Raw genomic sequence first — 20,578 nt, 5'->3', positions numbered from 1 at the left:
GAATGTAAAAGGTAGTTCTTTAAATACAACAGCTGAAGGCCTGAGTTGTCTTTCTGATTTTTTCTATTATACATGGCTGAGCATTTTGCATCATGCATGGCTGAGCATACTGCCAATATAAACTGGGAGGAGAAAATAACTCAGAAATGAGCTCAGACTACACAAGTTAAATGAAACTTTCATCACAAGCAAAATTTTCAAGAAATAAGGGAAAGGTTCATTAAACATTTTAAAGGTTAGTAGTAGAGACTTCCTTTCTCTTTTTTAACACAAGTTTGGCATGCATTCAATTACTACTTTTCACCAGGAATCCTAATGTTTATATTGACCCTTTGTTTTGGAACTGAGTTTGTCAAGGCTTCTTACTTTTTTCTTGGAGAGAACCATGAAAGCTCCTTCATTTCATGCTACCAGTCATCTCTTCCTGGACTCCTCATTGGTCATACTCAACAATCCCTTTTCTCCTAGGTGCTATACATTGCCTGACACCATGCATGACAGTTAAGTGCTTCCTTCTCTAATGAACCAGATGATGAAGCAGTCCAGCTCCTGCTCCCATTGAGTTGCCATCCTGGCTGGAGTGTTTCTGCCATCCTGACCTGTCTGCCCGAAATCCTTCCTAAAAAGTCTTACTTTTATCCTTCCAGCTTCATGAAACAGCCAAGCAGCCAAGCGCTGCTACAGGGCTGGCAAGTGTATTTGTTTTCAGCATCTCTGCAGTGACTCAGTGAGACAGATGTACTCTTCGGGGCTAGCAAAGTTGCATTGCCTTTTTATGAATAGCTGAGGTATTCGAAACTGCAAAACAACTTCCCAGAGGAGACAAGTGAGCCTCAGCCTAAGATTGCTCAGACCCTCCTGGAAGATTCGCTGCCTGGAAATGTTAGAAGGTAAGAAATGGCAACAGCAACTGTAAATGTCAAAGAAGAAAACATTCTAGTCACCGGTGATACATTAAAGATCCCCATCCAGGGGGAGAACTCCATGATATTAAGCTCTCCCCAGGCATCGAGCTGCATTAGGTAGAGCGAGGGTATTTCTAACTGAAGTAGATAAATGCTTCAGCTGCTTTTAGAAAAGATCCTGAAATATTTGGTGTTTTTCAACCTAAACAGATTTATATCACAACATGAACATGTTAAATAAGGACAGGTACATAAAAGGGAACGTCTGCTGGTAAAGGTGTTACCGTAAAAGACAGAGCATAGCTTCAACATGCTGCATGACTTAGATGCAAGCATTGCTAGATACTTAGCTCAGTATTTCTAAACCTATAGTTTGTGATGTTTGTAAGGGTCAATAAAAGATATAAAATATGTTGAAAATGTTAAATAGCAGCAGCAGCTGTAGTTCATTTCTACAGGAGGTGGTTTAGGAAAGCAAATTATAATACCAGGCTGCGACGTTCACAAGGCAGGGAACTGCAAACACCCTTAACTGCCAGCAGCAGCTCAGCTCCTTCAAGGCAAAGGATTAAGCATAAACACATGCAGCCTGTAATTTTGGCTTGGTTTGATGCCCCTGCAATACATGATAGAAACTACTGATGCAGAGAGCAAAAAGACTAGGGTCACATGAAAAAAAAAAAAAAGAGTCAAAAAATAGTCACAGATGGTTTACTACGCCTGCCTTATAGGGATCTGCCTGTTATTTTCTACAGCCTGAACATGCTGAGAAATTCACAGAAGGGCTCAACGGTGATGGGGAAAGTGGACACCAATAACTGCCAGACAAAGGACTATGGTTTTCCTTCTGTAAAACAGCACAGTTTCATTAACTTCAGTGAAACTTCCAAAGTCCATGGACTGTCACATGTACCTCCGGGACCCGCTATGCATAAAGGTGAGAAAGAATAAAGGTTTGACAAAAATTAAGTCTTCACCTACAGTACCCATGGGGAGAAAGAGAACTAAGTACCTTAGTACTTGTAACTCTTACTTATATACCCCCTTCTCTCACAAACACAAATACAGAAAGTATGCAAAAGGATGAGCACCATTTGCTAATCCCTGGATACTGCAAAGAACTATAAGTAATCCTCTGTAATCAGACCTGTATGAGGCTTCCATTTTTTCATAATAAAACATTCATGTTACAGATGCCCTGACAGATTTTACCATCTTGCCGTTTTATTGATTCTTAAATAGGAAAGCTATCATACTTCTGACTGCTTCTCATGAGGAGACTAATTAGATTATTTCATCATCTGGTTCATCAAAGCAGGAAATACTTAAGTGTCACAGCTGGTCTCAAACTAAATATCTAGTACCAAGATTTTAAATGAAAACTATTACATCTTCACTGGGTAAGCAATTCATAAATGGCTAGACAGTAAAAAATGATGAAGACAACAGGTATCATCTCACATCTCAAGGCTGCAAGGGGAGTCTTAAGTCTACCAGTGCATCTGGATTTATTTGCACTTGCTTTTGCTACTACTGTCATGAAAAAATAAAGGCTTTGCATAATGATCAGATCTGGAAAACTCAGGGAGCTATTTAGATTTCCAGTGAAGATTTCTGACCGAGAATTTAAAACTTAGAATGTTCATTTTAAGTGAATCCCCTGTTCTTGATGCAACCTTTCCAAACAGAATGCTCACCACTACAGAGGGGTCAACAGCAAGGAAGTGCATCCCCCCAGAGGACCATTGTCTGGTCCACTCACTGCCCATCCTTTCCCTCTGGATTGCTGGGATATCTTGTTCTTTTGCACACACAGCTGTGCATAAGAAGCAAATCCTCCTGAAAAGAAACATATTTGCCAAAGGCAGACGTGCTCTTTCTGTGCTTCACCTTCTCATACTTGTGTGCAGGGGACAAGAACAGACAAGCTGCTCCTTTAAAAAGAGAGTTTGTTCTCCATGGCAATTTGGAGTAAAAATGCTAACTATAACCAGCAGACAGTTAGCAAAAAGCCTAGGCTTTCGAGGTCTACTTAAGACCACAAAACCAGCAGCGTGATAATGGATAAATCATTTCCTTTAAATAGCATTTTCATGAAAATTATATGTAAAAGCAGAGTCTTAGTATTAGTACAATGCCAATAGCTCGGTAACTTTGTTATGGAATAATACAATCCTGTTTCTCTTACAGACCTATAATGTTATTATGTAAATGGCTATACAAAGCCATGATTATATCAACAAAATGAAATTGTTGGGTAAGACAGTTCCCAGTCCCCGTAAACGTGGCTTTTCAGCACTATAAAAACAAAAAGTTTCCTCCTGTAATGGTAGGTCTTAATACTGTTGATTCCTCCTGAATTTTTGACTTTGAGGGTTATCACAATGAACCTTGATGATCACCGGACCAAAAAAATAATACACATGTAAGTTGCATCACACAGTGAAAATTCTAATAATATTTACGTTCCTCTTAGGTTCTGCACTTCCTTGACCTTACTAGAAATTTAGAAATCATTGCAACTCTGGCTGCCCATTAGCTGGTCAAAAATTGCTCTTTGTAATCTAAAAACTTTTGTTGTTTTTTTGTTGTTTTTTTTTTTAATGAGTTAGGCTGCGGGCCTCATAAAATTTTCGATGAATACTTTGATGTGGGGAAACGTAATTTTTATGTCAGAACTGTCTCTTTGAAGTTACATGAACCAATAGATGAACCATGAACCTTGGAAAAGGACACATGCTTTCTTTCTGAACTCAGCCTAACTTCTGGAGCACACAAAGTAATGAAATACACAAAGGCCACATAGTTAAAATGACACGCTGAACACGTTGAGGGCAGTAACAGTGTCATAAAAATATTTTCAATAAGCTCTCTCCTGAATTAATAGCATATAACTATTATAAGACAATACCATTAAGTAAAACACTAAAATATAGCTACAAACTTCAGTTAATGGTCCTGTAAAAATCATGACCTGCATTGCTGATTTTTAACATATTACTTTATTACCAATTCTTTCCGTTTCTAATATGAGTATAATAATGTCTCCTTCCTTTAAGTATATGAAGAAAAAAAAAAAGTCATTTTTCTCTGTATATATTTTTCTCTTGCAATCTGCATGAGTAACACAATTGTCTATGTGGATCCTCCTTTAAACAAAATAGGGTGGCTTTTTTGTTTGTTTGTTTGTTTGTTTTAGAAAAAAAGAAAAAGGAAAATACAATAGGGGAAAAAGGTCAGAAATCAAATTCAGATTTCTGTACATTCTGCAACTAACCTTTAACCAGCAGCATGCAACATCTACTGTGCTAACGATGCTGGCCACGGGAACTGCGCTCACTCTTTCATGTTGAAAAAACGATGCCATCTCTGAAAGGCTGAAAACTGGATTTTTACAGCTTGTAAAACTCAGGCTTCTTTATGAATTGGTCAACAACAGTGGCTTATAGAGACACGGGCATTGCAGTGGTAGTAGCTGTGGACTAGAATATGGAATTATAAAATTATCTCTTTATTGTTCCACTGCATTTTGGGCATCACTTTCCACTTTGTTATCTCCTTTTTACGTTCCCTCATTTTATTACACATAAACTGGTAAAGAAATGCTCTTTCAGGAGGGAAAGAGAATGGAAAAAGGAGCAGGTCTAAGACAGGCCCAGGTGAGAAATATCCCAGCAGCCCTGGACGCTTACCAGACTGTCAGCTCCACAAGGTTCAATCTGAAGCAAATAGAAGCAATGTTACAGGCAAAATGAGAATGCCTGACTTCCCTCTCTCTCAGCAGATGTTGTTTATTTTGCACAAACAAGAAGGAAAACTGAATAAGGGTGACCAAGATTCCCGCTAATGATAAGCAATGTTATCATCTTATTTTAACATAATTTACCTATTGGCAGGGCGGAAAAGATGGCATAGGACTGAATATTTAATGTTGGGGGGAAAAAAATCTTACTCAAATATTTGCTTTCAGACCATTTTATTAGTAGTATGTTAAACATTGCTATCTCCCTAGCTGATCTGAAGTAAGTCCCCTATATTCAGATGTACAGCTATCATTTCCTTCAGGGTCACCAAACGAGGCCTCACTCTTTTCTTCTGCTATCAAACACATAGTACAAGAAAATTGATAAATAAAATTCCAGTTATGGGAAACAATCCTTCTATGATACTATTATTGTATTTACATTATTTGCTGCTGATTATTTTCTGTCCTCACCCCTACAAATTAGGCAACAAAAAGAATTAACAGAGAAGTCACAGCTTTCCTTCAAGTGTCTTTCACATTTTGATGTCCTTGTGACAGCAGACAATTTCGCTATTGCCACAATTTCAATTCCTCAATTCAAAGTGTGGCCACATGGTACTTCAGATGCCCCAGGTACTTCAGATGCCTCAGACAGGCTGCCACTCGACATGCAGTGATGTTGTTGCTTGTGTTTACTAAGCAGATTCTCTTTCTTTCCTCACCTCCAACTTGTTTCCAGCCACATACCACACTCTGGTACATAGAGTTGTTTGTGCAGACAGGTGTGAAATCAACTCAAAAAAACTGATTAGGCTGAAAAATTACCTACTGAAGAGAAAAGGGTTATTAGCGAGAGGAGGCACAAAGGCAGCTTCAGCTCACGCTGCTGCTAAAAAAAATGTATGTAGAGCTCCAGCTTAAGAGCCTGTGCCCAGAGGAACTCACACTATAAGTCACTAAGCCTGCAAATGCATGCACACGTTTAACTACACTGCCATGAATTGTCCCACTTGCAGGCTCAAATCTCTAACAATACCGGGTATTCTGGAAACAAGCTTTTGAGCTCCATGGACAATTCATCCTTTGAAATTCTGTACTTCAATAAATAAACTTTAGAAAACATTCCTAGGGTCTGTGTATGCAGGGAAATATAGAGATAAAAACATGTTGTTTTGTTTTTTTTTTCCTAAAACGCACAGCCTTATGGCCAAGCCTTCTCAACAGTTGCATGAAATCCAAGGACAGCCCAATAACACCAATGAAACTTTGATGTAACAAAACAAAGTTATTGATGTGTACATGGACGCTTGATCGAAGCAATTCATTTGAGAAACAGAAGATGAAAAAGGAGAAAAGAAGAGTGAAACAATAATAACCAGAGCTTACAGAAAGTCCAGCTTATTTTTACTGAAGTGGATGGCAAACTACTAACCAAAATATGTAAATATTCTGAAATGAGTAACAGAAATTTCTAATTTTCTTATCACAGGGAAAAGATTTAAAAAATGCCATGTTTCTTAAAAAAAAAAAAAACAGCACTGGGATTCCTGTGCTAAGATCCCAGCGTCAACCACAGATCCCAACCCTTCTTCTCACAGGACTGATAGGGGGCTAAAAAGCTGGAAGGAAGGACCACTAAGGGGGACCACCTGCAAGCAGAGTGCTTCCAAGACAGGAAGCCTGGAAACCTGAACATTTTGGGCCTCAGACCCCACAGAACAAGTCAGGAAGCCCATCGCTTCAGACCCAGCACAGTCCACGTGGCAGGCTCAAAACCAAAGCTGAAAGCCCAAGCTCTGCAGCAAACCATTAGAGTACAACAAGTTTAATAACAAAGTGTTTCCACGTGAAAACTATTTTTTTTTAGAAAATTTCCAATTCCCCCCAAAAAAACAGTCTTGATGAGGTGACGATAGCCTTACCTCATTTATACCAGCAATGAAGATTCCCATGGTTAGGCCCAGCAAGGTGCCCCTTTCAGATCAGTGCCTAGTTAGGCTGCTGTTACAGCATTTTAGTGATGCTAAGGCAAATTAAAACTGCCTGAGGACCAGTGAAATCAACTGCCCAACTATCTGTGTGATTCCTGCACTGCAGGGATGTGGCCAGGGACATGAGAACCCACTTTGGCAGCTGCACAGCTGTGTGCTTATCACAGTTTTAAATGTCTGGGCTTTGAAAAAATACCAAGTGAAAACATATCATGCAGGCAAGTTTTTACAGTGTGTGTGTCATCAGGGCATCTCTAACCAAATAAAAATTACTTATTCCCTACGAATCAGTAACATTAGAGTGCTCACAAGTAAAAAGGCAAAATTATTTAATTTGTAGGAATGCACAACTCTGGTTGTTAGTCAAAGGACAGTACAGCCCTGATTAATGCTACTCAAACAGATCAGCTCTGCATGGGCGCACAAATACGCACACACTCAGTTCTCTCTACAAAATGCTGGTCAAGTAGTCACTCTCCCAGGGCTGTCTGATCACAACCTTACAAATGCTCTTCTCCCAGAACAAACCATGGACTTAGCGTCTGTTGCCATTTGATAAGCGGGATTGTCCCTACTCTCTTCTCAGGTTACCACCATTTGTTGTGGAGCATGCAACTAGCCTTCTCCAGCAGCAAATGGCGCTTGTGTTTGAGCCATGGGAACAGCTTTCTGGGAGAGAAGATTTCCATCTTACTCTTGGTGTGAAGCTCCCCTCTCTCCTTGGGAATAACCCATCAAGCCCAATTTAGGAAGGCTGTCTTGCAGGACCATTGTCTCCCAAAGGTCTCTAGATAGACTGCTGCATGTAAGTTGCCTCTGACAACCGAGCTCCCCATTCACCTCTCCCAGCATGGACATTTTCAACTGTTTAACATCTGCAGGCTCAAGCTTTGTCAACACCACAACGCAGATTTTTGTCCGTATGCAAGACTCATTACAGTTAGTGGTTAGACAGCAGATCACTCATTTCGCACTACACCACAGCATGCACCTCTTCTGCCTACACCAGCCCTGGCCCAAGTACCACAGGGCTCCTCCAGATCCCTGGCTTCCTTCCCATGGGGTCAGCGTGTCCCCAGGGCACAAGGCTAGATCAGAGAACATGGGACAGCAACGTGCTGCTGAGCTGGGACACTCCTAGTCCTTACATCTCAAACATGTTCCTGTGGCAAGGTGTTCAAGTCCAACAAGCTCCACCAGACCGTCAGACCGTTCAGGAAACAGCTGCCAACTGGGATGTCACAAGACTTCTTGTAGCACCTTAAACAAACTTGATGCTTTATGTTATGTTCATGATGTTATGTTATGACGTTATGTTCGACACAAGTGTAAGTAGGAAGGTAAGTCTTGAACATTATGTTGAGATTAACCAATATGACTCTTAAGGCCTAGTAGCATTTTCCTCCTGTTACTTCATAATTGTCTATATAGTTTAGAAATCAATTTTCAAAGTCAACTCTTCACTGCCACTGACACCTACCTGAGATGAATGTTATATAGAAGAGCAGCTCACTTACTTACTTCACTTTTTAATAATGTTTGGTCTTGCAAAAGAAACTTTCCTGTTTCCACGGGACTTCACCCCTAGCAATCACTATTCCAAAAACATATCTTACCCGTATAATTCTTTTTACTTCATAGAAGTTTAAAAATACAAGTAAAGGTCATATGCTAATTTGGTATTTCAAAATCATACTCAGACCTGAAGCTTCATAAAAGTAAGTTTGATTATGACACTTGATGTACCCTACATATAGGAATAGCTTAAAATTACTTGTTATTGCTTTACGAACAGAGCTTTTTTTGTTTTGCAGTAAGACCTAATTTTAAAAAGCCTTAAGTAATGGAAAACACCCAGCCAAAGATTTTTTTATCATTGTCCTGCTAAAATAACAGCAGATGTACCAAATAAAGTACTTTTTGAAAATTCTTGAACAAACACAGTTCCCATTTCACCAAACTGCCATAACAAAAAGAATTTAGAACTGGAAAAAAAAATTCATTTATCTATCTTCTGTTAGTCATATGCACAATATTTCACCTATTTTTCCTTGGAATGTGTGAATTTTTCAATACCAATATAGAAAAGCAGAAAATCTTTTAAAAAAAGGGGGGGCAACCTATCATTTCTGAGGAGCATTGAAGATGTGCATTATTTAGACTGCTATTTACCATGTTCACTCCACCATCTTATCACTCTCCTGTATTCCTTCATCCTTATCTTTGCTCTTGTTCTTGCACCATTTTTACCAAGTTTGTAACCTCTTCAGAGCAGGCTCCTTTTTTTATACGATGCTTGAAACAACAGAGGGCAGTTTTCCACCACAAATGTAATATAAACCAATTTATATAAATAATAGTATTCTTTTTAAAAATAAAATCACTTAGGTCTTATATTGTCCTTTTATATTAGCAAACTTTACTCTTCACTTATTTTTCAGTATGCTTCAGATTGCGGCTCATAGGAACCATATGACTGACACTGAAAGATCTGACAGCTGATTAGGGGCAGCTAGGATTTTTTTTTTCAACAGCTAGAAAAAAGTGACTATTTAAGTTAAGAATTAAGCATACCAGATCAATAACTATGTTTAAAAGATGATCCTAAAACTATCAGCTGCTAATACCATCATGATATTTCTGAGTTGGTGACAAATTGAGAAGATACACTGAACCTCCTCCTGAGAAAATCCAAGAGTTTTAGGGTGGCTGCAGCTGTAGCAGATCATCATTTCTGTCATATTCACAAGGTTTTCTTTATAGCCAGAGCTCCTATAAAAAAGTAGCAGAGCAAAGAGTTGTACAGTGCACTATTCTGTAACTACGTAAAGCACGATGAGGTACTATTTAGATCTAAATCTTCAACTTTGAATTTCCAGTCTGAGAAGCTTGCATCCTGCCTGCATGGACCTTTCTGACTAGATAGCTTGCAGATTTTAAACAAACCATAATTAAGCAGCTGGATTCCCAGTAGCTGGAATTAGCTGCTCAGCTACCCTGCACTGCAGCTCAGGAAACAGCAAAAAGGACTGGAAGTCTGCAACTTGCAACGGGATTCCACAGCAAGGACAGGTTAAATAGGCCATCAATTCTTACAGGGCTTGAAGGTCATTCCTTTAGAAGGGTTCTGCTGCTTAGCTCACAGGAGGAGAAAGGTAGCTTACTCATCTCCAAGACTGTTCATCCGGTGTCTTTATTTGCAATGAAAAGGTAATCTAGACCCATTCATAAACGTGGCCGTCGAACAGACAATATTGTCATTTCTTGTGCTGTTTTAGAGTACAAATGGAAAACAAAATGTGGACAAACGAGATTTGTTCCATATTTAAGGGTCATGCACTCATTTAATTCTGGAGGGGACCGGCAATATATAACACCTTTGTCAGTAACATGGATGGTTGGATTGAGTGCACCCTCAGCAAGTTTGCCGATGACACCAAGCTGTGTGGTGCAGTTGACACACAGGAGAGCAGGAATGTCATCCAGGGGGAGCTGGACAGGCTTGAGGGGTGGGCCTGTGCAAACCTCGTGAGGTTCAACGCAGCCAAGTGCAAGGTCCCGCACCTGGGCCAGGGCAATCCCAAGCACAAATGCAGGCTGGGTGGAGAATAGATTGAGAGCAGCCCTGAGGAGAAGGACCTGGGGGTGTTGGCTGATGAGAAGCTTGACATGAGCCAGCAACGTGTGCCTGCAGCCCAGAAAGCCAACCATATCCTGGGCTGCATCAAAAGAAGAGTGGCCAGCAGGTCGAGGGAGGTGATTCTCACCCTCTGCTCTGCTCTCATGAGACACCACCTGGAGCACTGCATTCAGCTCTGAGGCCCCCAGCACAAGAAGGACATGGAAGTATGAGAATAAGTCCAGAGGAGGGCCACAAAGATGGTCAAGGGGCTGGAGCACCTCTCCTATGAAGACAGGCTGAGGGAACTGGGGTTGTTCAGCCTGGAGAAGAGAATGTTCAGGGGAGACCTTATAGTGGCCTTCCAGTACCTAAAGGGGGCCTACAGAAAAGCTGGGGAGGGACATTTTGCCAGGTAGTGTAGCGATAGGACAAGGGGTAGTGACTTCAAAATAAATAGGGTAGGTTTAGATTAGATACAAGGAGGAAATTCTTCACTCAGAGGGTGTTGAGGCCCTGGCACAGGTTGCCCAGAGAAGCTGTGGATGCCCCAACCCTGGAAGTGTTCAGGATCAGGTTGGAAAGAGGCTTTGGGCAACCTGGTCTAGTGGGAGGTGTCCCTGCCCAAACCAGTCTATGATACTATGGATGAGACCTTTATGGTATGGGAAGGAAATTCTTCCTGCTTGAAGCTTCTGAGTTCCCATGTAATGTCTGTTAAAACTGAAAGCAACTGAAAGAAACTTCTTATCCCTTATAGTTGAAGGTGAGGTTGCTTATATACTGACAATTTAAAGCACAGGATCAACAAAATCATGCAGCAAGGAGCGCTTTGCCTGGTATGCTTACATTGTTATGTTGTTTACTTAAACATATGCTCAATTAAATATAACTACTGTAAAAAAGGTTATTTTCCTTGTTTTGTCAATTTTACTGCTACAATAAGCTAAACGTGAAACTAAATGGTAATGCAGAAACTGAGTCTGCAAATAAGACACTGACAAGTTTTTATTTTACTTTTTATTACAAAATCATAAAAAGGTCAGTTAACATTAAAAGTTTTAACTTAAAACTTCACCAGCACATCAGACTACCAAAAGTGAAATAAAAGTAAAAAGAAAATGCGTGCAATGCATTTTGTTCCCCATTATGAGCAGTCAGAACACAGGAATTTGCCATCATGAAAAACACTGTCCAGCCATTCTGCCTCTACAGCTGCAAATGAGCAAGAAGCAGAGCTTCAGTAAGTCTCTTATTTTTCCTTTTCAAAGCAAGTCTAAGTGCAGCAAAGGACACACAAAACGCACTATTCTTATAAGACAATTTTTAGGTAAGCTGAAAAATACAGCTCACTGTGAGGGCTTTTTTCTGCTTCACGAATATAAGGAAAGAGAATTTATAAAATACCTAAAGTCTATTAAAATTTCAGTTAAATCAGATAAGCTCTTAGATTTAACTGAAGAAATATGCAGAAATTGTAAGATGATTGAGACTTTGATCATTCACAATATATTCATATAATTATCATACACAGAAAGATGGAACTGATGACTTTTCAAAGTCTAATTTTTGTATAGAATGCACTTGATCAACAATTCATTTGCCAATTAACACAAGCACTGCCCTCTGTATTTCTTCTGAGGTTGACAGACAGATACAAATATGCAGGAGAATACTTTGCCTTCATAATTATTTTAGTTCAAAATCCACTGTTTTGCAAAGATCAATCTACTTTCAGGAAACATTTGTAATGCAGAACTATTTACTTTGATTGCCACTCTTTAAAAATTACACTCTTTAAAAGAATACATTATGTGTGTAATGCTGTAGCACTTAGGATGCTTAGATTTATGCTGTAAATAATATTCAAAAATATCTTTCTTTTCCTGAGTTTTTTTTTAAAAAAAAAAAAAAAAAAACAGGGATGGATGTACACTCTAACATAAGTATTTAACTATTCCAGGATCCTCAAAATACAGGAAGAGCTTGTACAAATCTTAAAATACTATTAATCAGATATTCTGTCACTGCAAGAATTAACTGAAGTGCAGTCAGTTTCATTTCTGTTATCTTCTGAGTGCACCACCCACAAGAAAAGCAAGTTCTTGAGGCTGCTAGGAAGGAGTGGAATTCCAGAATTAAGCTACAAGACCCAGTCAGTTTTCATTCCTCAAAACAGTGAAATAATCAATGTGCTGAAACTTCAGAACCTCATTTCCCCAGCTGGTCCAGCCAGGCTGTAGGTTGCGAGCAAACAACTCCAAGCACTCCACATCTGGTTTGATAAACTCTGCCAGAACTGCTGTGCAAGACAAGAAAAAAAATAAAAAAGTTGAGGATAACAATGACAAAGGTACAAACAGCAACAGTAATCATAAATATAAAAATAAATAAAATCTCTCCTGAGCTGTCAGCAGATGAAAAACGGAATGTTTCATTAAAAAAAGGGAGAGACAGCAAATTAATTTTAGAGTTTTGATTAAACAGCTGGACCATTTGTAGTGAGAAAGTCATTTAAAATAATTGCCCTTGAGATTCTGAACAATATGGTCAAGGCCTTCGATAGCCTTGATTTATTGGTTTTCATTTAAAGAAAGGGAATTAGGATTTATTTCATCGTCTACATGGGTGAGTTCTAAATTTCTCACAAATGTCAACAAAACACCTCCTAAAGGCTCAATTAGCTCCTATAACACAAGGGCAACATTTCTATAAATAGACAGGCTCCTTCCTTGATTAAGATTGCACTCTTTTCCTCTGCTTCTTAAAAGGGGATAAAAACTTTTTTTTTGATGAAAATTGTTGAAAAGTAAGAAACACCAGTTTAAATAAACATAGCATTAAAAGGGCTATAAAAATGCAAGGACTTCTTTTTTCTCCCTCAATAGCAACTTGGCAACTGAAGAAGTATCTATGTAACTGCGTTCTTTCATTCAGTAACAAATCTCAAATTTCTTCTACAGTTGGACATTTTTACTGCTTAAAACTAAATAAATAGATGCCTATCACACACATCAGTTGGGTCACTGATTATGATTATTCTTGGAGTGATAGAAAAAGACCCTGGTTATAACATTTCACCCAAGAAGTACTACTGCAAACACTTTATTGTTAAACATGTTACCTGCCAAACAGAGACATTTATTTTGTGGCTGGGTCAAAGAAACACTTAACCAGGTTTCAAGAAATAGGTACAAATTCATTACAAATCCATGAGAAAAGCAAACGTTTAAGGAATACCCTTAAACAGAGAGGGGGGAGAAAGACTGAAAAACAGGTTTATATAAAAAAAATTATCCTAAGTTTTTGTTTTTGTGACTGAGGACAAAATAATAAAAGGTAAGAAATTACTTCCTTATTTAAAGTACATCTGTTCAAAGATATAAAATCTGTTCAAAGTCTCTGAATTTCTGTAGCTTAAAAGTACAGTTCAGAAATCCTATAGTTTGACAGATATGATTATATCAGAAAGCAAAAACACATCCAATCAGCATATATTAAAGCATGAGAGGGAATGCTTTTTCAATCCAAGTTCTGACTTTTTGCACAGACTTTGCCAGACACAGACTGCCCATGTGAGACAGCTGCTCTTGCTGCAGAAAGGTAAGCATCCACTTCACATGCTAATGACTGTTAATGAACCCCAGATGCATTCCCTACCTAAATGATTGCTTCCTTCAAAACTCCATTCAAAACTTCCTTAAATATTTTGTAATGGGCATTTTCCAACATTCCTCTATTTTGGTACAGCATATAAATCCGTTTCCCTTCCCCCAGTCTTTAACAAATGTCAAAAGAATGTCTCAGATGGGTATTCATCAAAAGACTGCTACCAGCAGGAGCCTTATTCTAAAAACCCGCTCCTTTCAGAGGCAAGCTAAAATGTTTAAACAAATCTAACATTTGCAGAGAAGAGCTTTACAGGAGAGTGTACGTTCTGACAGAAAACTTGCTCACCGAATACTGCTGTTCATTGTCAGTGAAGTTCATCTAAATTGATACCACTTCTGAGAAGCTGCTTTTGTACTATTTTGCAAACCCACCATATTCCAAAAAAAAAATAATAAGGCGGTAAAGTTTATTGTTTCTTTTCCAGGCTCTATTTAATTAAAGATTTCTTGTGCACTATTTGCTGCCAACGTTTTAACAAAGGTCTTCCAAGAATCTATTCTCCTGCTCATCTAAGAAAGCCCGTATCGCGGGAGGATGGACTTTTTCCACAGAAGAGAAGGGAGGCTGTGGAATGCAAAGCTTCAAAGCTTTTGGTAAGCTCCCTATGAGCAGACCCCGACAGCTGCATGATCTTATACCCATTAGGGTCAAAAAAGCGTACTGCAGAGTCCAGGCATTACATGATTTTTTTCTCCTCCATCTCAAAACAAGACAGAACCATTTTATACTTCAGCAGCAGAAGCAATTATTAGGTGACAAAATTTCATTAGTACCACATGAGGAGCATTGACATTTGTTCTTGAAACGTATAGATTACAAGTATCATCACAGCACTACATCCAGTAATCAGAAGCAGCTACTACTATGCACCAAAAACTTCCATCCCTAAGAGAAAAAAGTTTGAAAACATATTTAGTTGATTTAACCACACACCCAATGGATTGGTTTGCCAGAAAGCGAAAGAAGGGGTAGCCAAAAAATGGTCAGTTCATCAGGAGCCAGAAGACCGGCACAATCTTTCAATCAAATTGGTCATAAAAATGAAAAAGGAAGTCCCAAGAATCTTCCCCTCTCACACTCCCAGGGAAAAGGCCTTTCTATATAAAGCTATTCTGAAGAAACAGAGACAGATTACATATAATTCAAGATCACATTATACTACGATTTTTCATTGCTTGGATATGATATTTACATAATCACATCAGGCAGTAACCTTCACTGCAAGGGAAATTAGCATATCAAGAGGGCAATAACGTGGCTCTATTTTGTTGGCATAAAATCTCATTACACTGGTTTCCTTGAACACCAACTTCTCCTATTTTAAGTTATAAACTACAGCCTCTTTGTTAGGCTTCTATGGCCTTCATATTACCAGGGGGCTACCTTAACAAACATGGATCTAACTTGCAGTCCTTAAAGAAATTCTGGAGTTTTTCCCCTGACAACAGGTTAGAGGATCTACATCAGTAGAAATACTAAATATTCATTTTTCAACAACAGGGACAGATTAAAAAAAATAAAAATAAATTATTTCTATATGCTTACAGAGGCACTGACAGTAAACAGCTTAAAACGAGAGTAAATAGATTATTCTTCATCATTTGCAGGTGTCAAACATTACAGCAGCAACTCAGGTATCTGTACCTGAGAATCTAATGCCCACATAGCTGGCAAAAATCTGGCAGGTAGATGTAATACCAGTCTTCTCAAAAATCCATCTCCTTCTAAAACACAATCCTGAGGTCAGGCACTCACTGTCAAACCTCCTTACTCTTGATCTCAAACAGGTTATCTAAGATGCATGCTGTTAAAAATGTTTAAATGAGCAAAAGGAGGAACCATTACTGAAACAAGCAAAAGTCTCCCCTTCTCTTTTAGGTAATGTTTCATTACCTAAACAATAAATTCTGCACAGCAAATTGGATATATAGTGTGTAAACGATTTTACTGTCTTTTTACTGTCTGATTTGTGAGCCATACAAAGCACAGCACACATGTGATTGAACTCATTTCACAGTAACCCTTCAGAAGATTTTGCAATGTAGAGGCCTTTATTGCCTGGTTTGTCTAATCCTTGACCAGAACAGGACCAGAAAAAAACAATGAGAAACTGAGGACAAAAATAGCCTTACACACCTGTGTATCTTTCCTGAGCTTCAGGAAACCTAGATTTTGATGTACCTATCAATTAGTCTAACGCAAGGGCTCACAAGGTACATAAGGAAACAACAAGCATTTACTTCTTGTTACTTCCAAGATCGCTTTTGCAACAGTCTAACAAGCCACAGATTGCTACAGAAGAAATGAGTTCCCAAGACTTTCCATTGCATACTTCTGCTGGAGATCTGCAGCGCAGCTAGAACTTGAGCCAAGAACTAATACCAGTGTTTTTAAGCATAATCCTATATGGCAATATCGTTTTCTAGTAATAAGTGTACATGCTAGAATACTGAAGGAGAAAAGCCTATAACAAGAAGAATCGATAAAAAAGAAAAAGGTGTTTGAAGTTCAACATTGCTTTATAATATCCTTGTAACAGAATGCCTTCTATGTCTTCTAAGAGCAACAGCGAATTGAATTAGGAAGAAAACCTGCTGTTATTTGAATCAAAACCAGAAGTGATAAAATTTCATTTTAATGCATTTGCATAAAGCAGTTTAAGTACATTTACAATGACATATTAAGGCTCTAAGCATTGAACACAGCACATGCATCACCAAAAACCCCTACAGTCGCAATTTCATAGTTAAATGCACTGCAGGAACCCAAACATCTCTTTTTGATGGCTTACTTTAATTTACATCTTCCTCTTCCCCCAGAGAGATCGACTGTTATAATCAGTCATTAAGTGGCTACGTATGTACCAACATACAGCCTTTACAGTAGTAACTAGAAATAAAGTGCCAGACAGCATCAGTAAATACTAATATTTTTGGCTTTGTTACTACTTAAACAAAGCATAAAGAATGTGTGTGACTCATCAAGTGTCCTTCTCCCCCATTGCCAAATCTCTGCTTCTGTTCACTTCTCTTCTGAACCACTCTAGGATGTAGCTCAGCTGCTCTCTACTGGCTGCTTGAGAATATTGTCCGATCGTGAAAGCAATCCCCTTTCATAATACCGAAATCAAATCATCAGCAATTAGTTTTTGTCTTATGGTCTACCTTTTCATTCCATGACCCTGTTCTGAATGAAGCTGCCAGTACTGTAGATACACATGGATTTCTTATAAAAACTGTGTAAGCCACTGATATTGCTCAATAGCAACTTCATTCTTCAAATAGAAACATACATGCTGCACAATGGTATCAAATCATCCAAGTAAAGACTTTAAATATCTAAGTAAAGACTCAAGAAATTATTACAGACAAGTTCTTTCAAAACCCATTCGGGATCATTATTTTAAAGGGTTCATCGATACAGTTTCCAGATTCTGCCCCACAGAGAGGAAGTGTTCTGAGAACCATTCTGGCACTAGAGTTCTCTCTAATACGTACAAACTGCTGATTTGCACCCCTGGATACCTCACAGGTTTCCTGTTTGTGTACAAGTGTGCTGCTAAAGTATCGGTTTTCTGAAAAGGCCCTAGGTGGCTGCCTCACAAATCAGCGCTCTGCCACTCATCAGCTTAAATCAACACACACACTTCCTGCTGTAGCCATCATTTTTAAAGATGTAGCTTCAGAACTGGAAACAGATCTTCCCAGAATAGCTCTTTTTTTTTAAGCTAACCAAAGCATGTGTCAACTACTAGTTTTTGAACAGATTATATATATGCATGTTAATTTAATAACAAATACAAGCCTCACACACAAATTTTGAAGCCTCCCTGAAGAGTAAACACCTGTTCAGATCAGCTTCTTAACTGAACTCATTCTGTTCCTTGGGAACAGAAAGAGGAAAGCGTGTCACCACAATGAAGGGAACATTGCCTGTGATGCCTCTCCTCTCCAACAGCAGCATGCATTTCTTCTACCTGCCTTTTGTGATGTGATTACATAGTACCTTGTGTGCCAGGAATATTTATAGATAGATCCATCATGAGTTTTCCCCTTGGGGGAGGATGACATAATTTTTGTGATAAACATATTTAATACCTCTTACCACATCACTGTAAGGCACTCAGGCACTACAATGATGAAAGAAGAATGACTATGTATTGATAAAAGCAGTCAAGTTAGGCTTTCTCCAGAATAACATGCAAAAGGTAACACATCATACAGAAGTCTTTAAATCCTTTGAACTAAACTCTGAAAAGTTGGAATTATTCATGCACTTTCTACCTGACTAGTTGAAGTTACTACATCAATTTCAGGAAATTAAATACAGCTCCTAACAAATAAACAGGACGTGGCTTCTTTGTTGCCTATTGTTAACAGTTTGTAAAGGATTAAGATTTTGGATTTAAAGGCAGAACTGTACTGCAGGTGTACAAACAACTCATGCAGAAATAAAAACATTTTTTTCAGGATGATATGTTTCTGCTTCTATTAGCTAACTAGAAGATATTTAATTTTATATATTCCCAAAGTTCCCCATCACCACCAAATGAACTTTACGTCCTTTGGAATAACTTAATATAAACAGTATTTGTAATCTGTTCCTGCAAGATTTTGAAACAAATGAAGAAATGTCTTTTTTCAAAAAAACAAAAGACACGTATTTCTACACAAAATATTCACACAATAATGAAGTTCTACTCTTCGTACTCATTTTTAGGAACCAAGACTTAGGTGCCTCGAAAGAATTTTTAGAAAAGTTGAGGAATCACAGGTCCTGTTGAGTCAAAATCATTTGGCATATGGGAAATTAGAACACATCACTTATAAAGATATCTAATTCTAGGTACACCACCTCAGATAACCAAGTCAAATGCTTTACAGAACCACCACAAATCAACAAAAACCTACCAGCGAGAGGGGGTTTATGTGAATGCAGGCCGCAGGGTATGCTGACAATTAACTTATGTTCTGGAATTGGAAGTACATCTTCAGATTTCCTGTTGTATAAACCCGAAGAAGAAAAGAAGCATGAGAATGTATGCCACCAAATGTGATGCACACAGCTCTCACAGAGCTAACTCTGATAATAGTGTTCATTCACAATCAAACTTCAGGTAGGTGTAAGGGTAGTTAAACATTGCTCACTCACATTACGTAAAAGGAGTTTCTGAAATCCACAGAGGCTTTAGACAAAACATGGTTAACAATAGCCATGCAAACCCATTACGGACAAACACCACAGTCCTGTATGTTTTCACGTACAGAAAAACACCAGCAACCCCAAAATAGCTTCAGCTTGTGCTAAGGACTCATGCTCAAATGGAACTTGTCAGCAAAGGAAGCCCACACACCTTTTATTTGAGTCCGTTCCCCAACAAAGACAGACGTAAGGAACAGGCAAAGCATTCTGTCCTTTAATCTCACTAAAGAACTCCCTCACCCCAAAGCCATCCAAAAGATGATGTCAAAAGGAGATTTGGGGACATAATACTGTATTATGAACAAGCGACACACAAGTAGTGACACACGGCAGCCTCAAAAAGAGACTCGTACCATTGTCTGGCATACCTTAGGGCTTCCTTTACACTTCCTTGAACTCTCCCCAGTATAAGAACTTCGTATGGCTTTTTGTGGAAAGAATCCAAGGGTAAAACAAATTCTCCAGATCTAGTAATCTGACACAAAGGAGTTAAAGATACACAGTGGAAAATTTTCATATCCCATTCTCCCAACAAGACACCTTTTGTGATAAAAAGGAAGACGTTTACAACACCATACCTTTGAATACAAAAGCACCTGGTAATAAATAGACAATTTATTAAACCATGGAGTATCATAGTGTAACCCCTCTCAGTCCCCAAGAAAAAAACAAAGCAAACTGAGAACTTACTTTTACCCAGTGCCACTCAGCAAGCGTTTTCACGGACCAATGAGGATAAAGTTCATCCTTAACAAAACGCAAGTGCTTCTGTCTGTTAGTCACCCACGTGACGATAAGACAATCTGGCGCAGCCAGTGCTGCTACAGGAATCTGCTTGATTTGCCATGAAGACAAGTGGCTGTATCTATACACCAATACAGTGAGAAAGCAAGTTAGCATACACCAAAAATAAAAATTGCAAAGCAACAAAAACAGATAAAGAAATTACTGTGCCAAGATGCTTTAAGAAATATCTTCTGACAGCAGAGGAAGTCATAAACAATAGGTCAAGAGTGACACCCAGTGGCCAAATCTGTTGGATTCTGATATAAAATCATTACTGTACGTACTAAGTTTTACTGAGCATAATCTTTAATGACATATTTCTTCTATTCCCCCAATTTAACTATTATGATAGTTTGATACTGAAGAAGCCTAAAAGCCCATGTTTGATTTAAGAACTATCATTTGTAATTCAGTACTCTCATCTTTACACCACAACAAAACTATTTCATGGAAATTAGCTCTTTGCTCTAGTCAATGTAAAGTTATTTCATACCAAGCAATCTATCCTCTGAATGAAAATGAGGAGTGAGTCATTTACAAGTGCAAGGGCAACACTCCTTTGACTGGCAAGTTAAACGGTCGCAAAAGAGTAATCATTTCTTCAACTATACGCAAAAGTTATTCATGATTTTAAGTTTCTGTAGGTTATTCAGAGGAA

At 38.5% G+C, this 20,578-nt stretch overlaps 1 protein-coding gene across 5 annotated transcripts in view; it reads right to left on the bottom strand.

Moving 5' to 3' along the window:
• Nucleotides 1-11,253: 11,253 nt before the first annotated feature.
• Nucleotides 11,254-20,578, bottom strand: part of METTL4 (methyltransferase like 4) — a 15,576-nt gene continuing 6,251 nt past the window's right edge. For 3 of the 5 annotated variants that reach the window (XM_040550142.1, XM_040550141.1, XM_040550143.1), the window contains exons 6-9: nucleotides 19,825-19,999; nucleotides 19,503-19,609; nucleotides 18,843-18,931; nucleotides 11,254-12,562 (exon numbers count right to left, since the gene is read on the bottom strand). In XM_040550142.1, the coding sequence (XP_040406076.1) occupies nucleotides 12,417-12,562; nucleotides 18,843-18,931; nucleotides 19,503-19,609; nucleotides 19,825-19,999 (517 nt within the window). In that variant the 3' untranslated portion in view covers nucleotides 11,254-12,416. The remainder of the gene's footprint in view (nucleotides 12,563-18,842; nucleotides 18,932-19,502; nucleotides 19,610-19,824; nucleotides 20,000-20,578) is intronic. The other 2 variants (XM_040550145.1, XM_040550144.1) reach the window with 1 other exon arrangement.

This window comes from Cygnus olor, chromosome 2 (genome assembly GCF_009769625.2).
Source record: "Cygnus olor isolate bCygOlo1 chromosome 2, bCygOlo1.pri.v2, whole genome shotgun sequence".
NCBI classification, from domain to species: domain Eukaryota; kingdom Metazoa; phylum Chordata; class Aves; order Anseriformes; family Anatidae; genus Cygnus; species Cygnus olor.
Note: the sequence above shows the minus strand (reverse complement) of the source record. Positions and strands in the feature narration are given on the sequence as shown.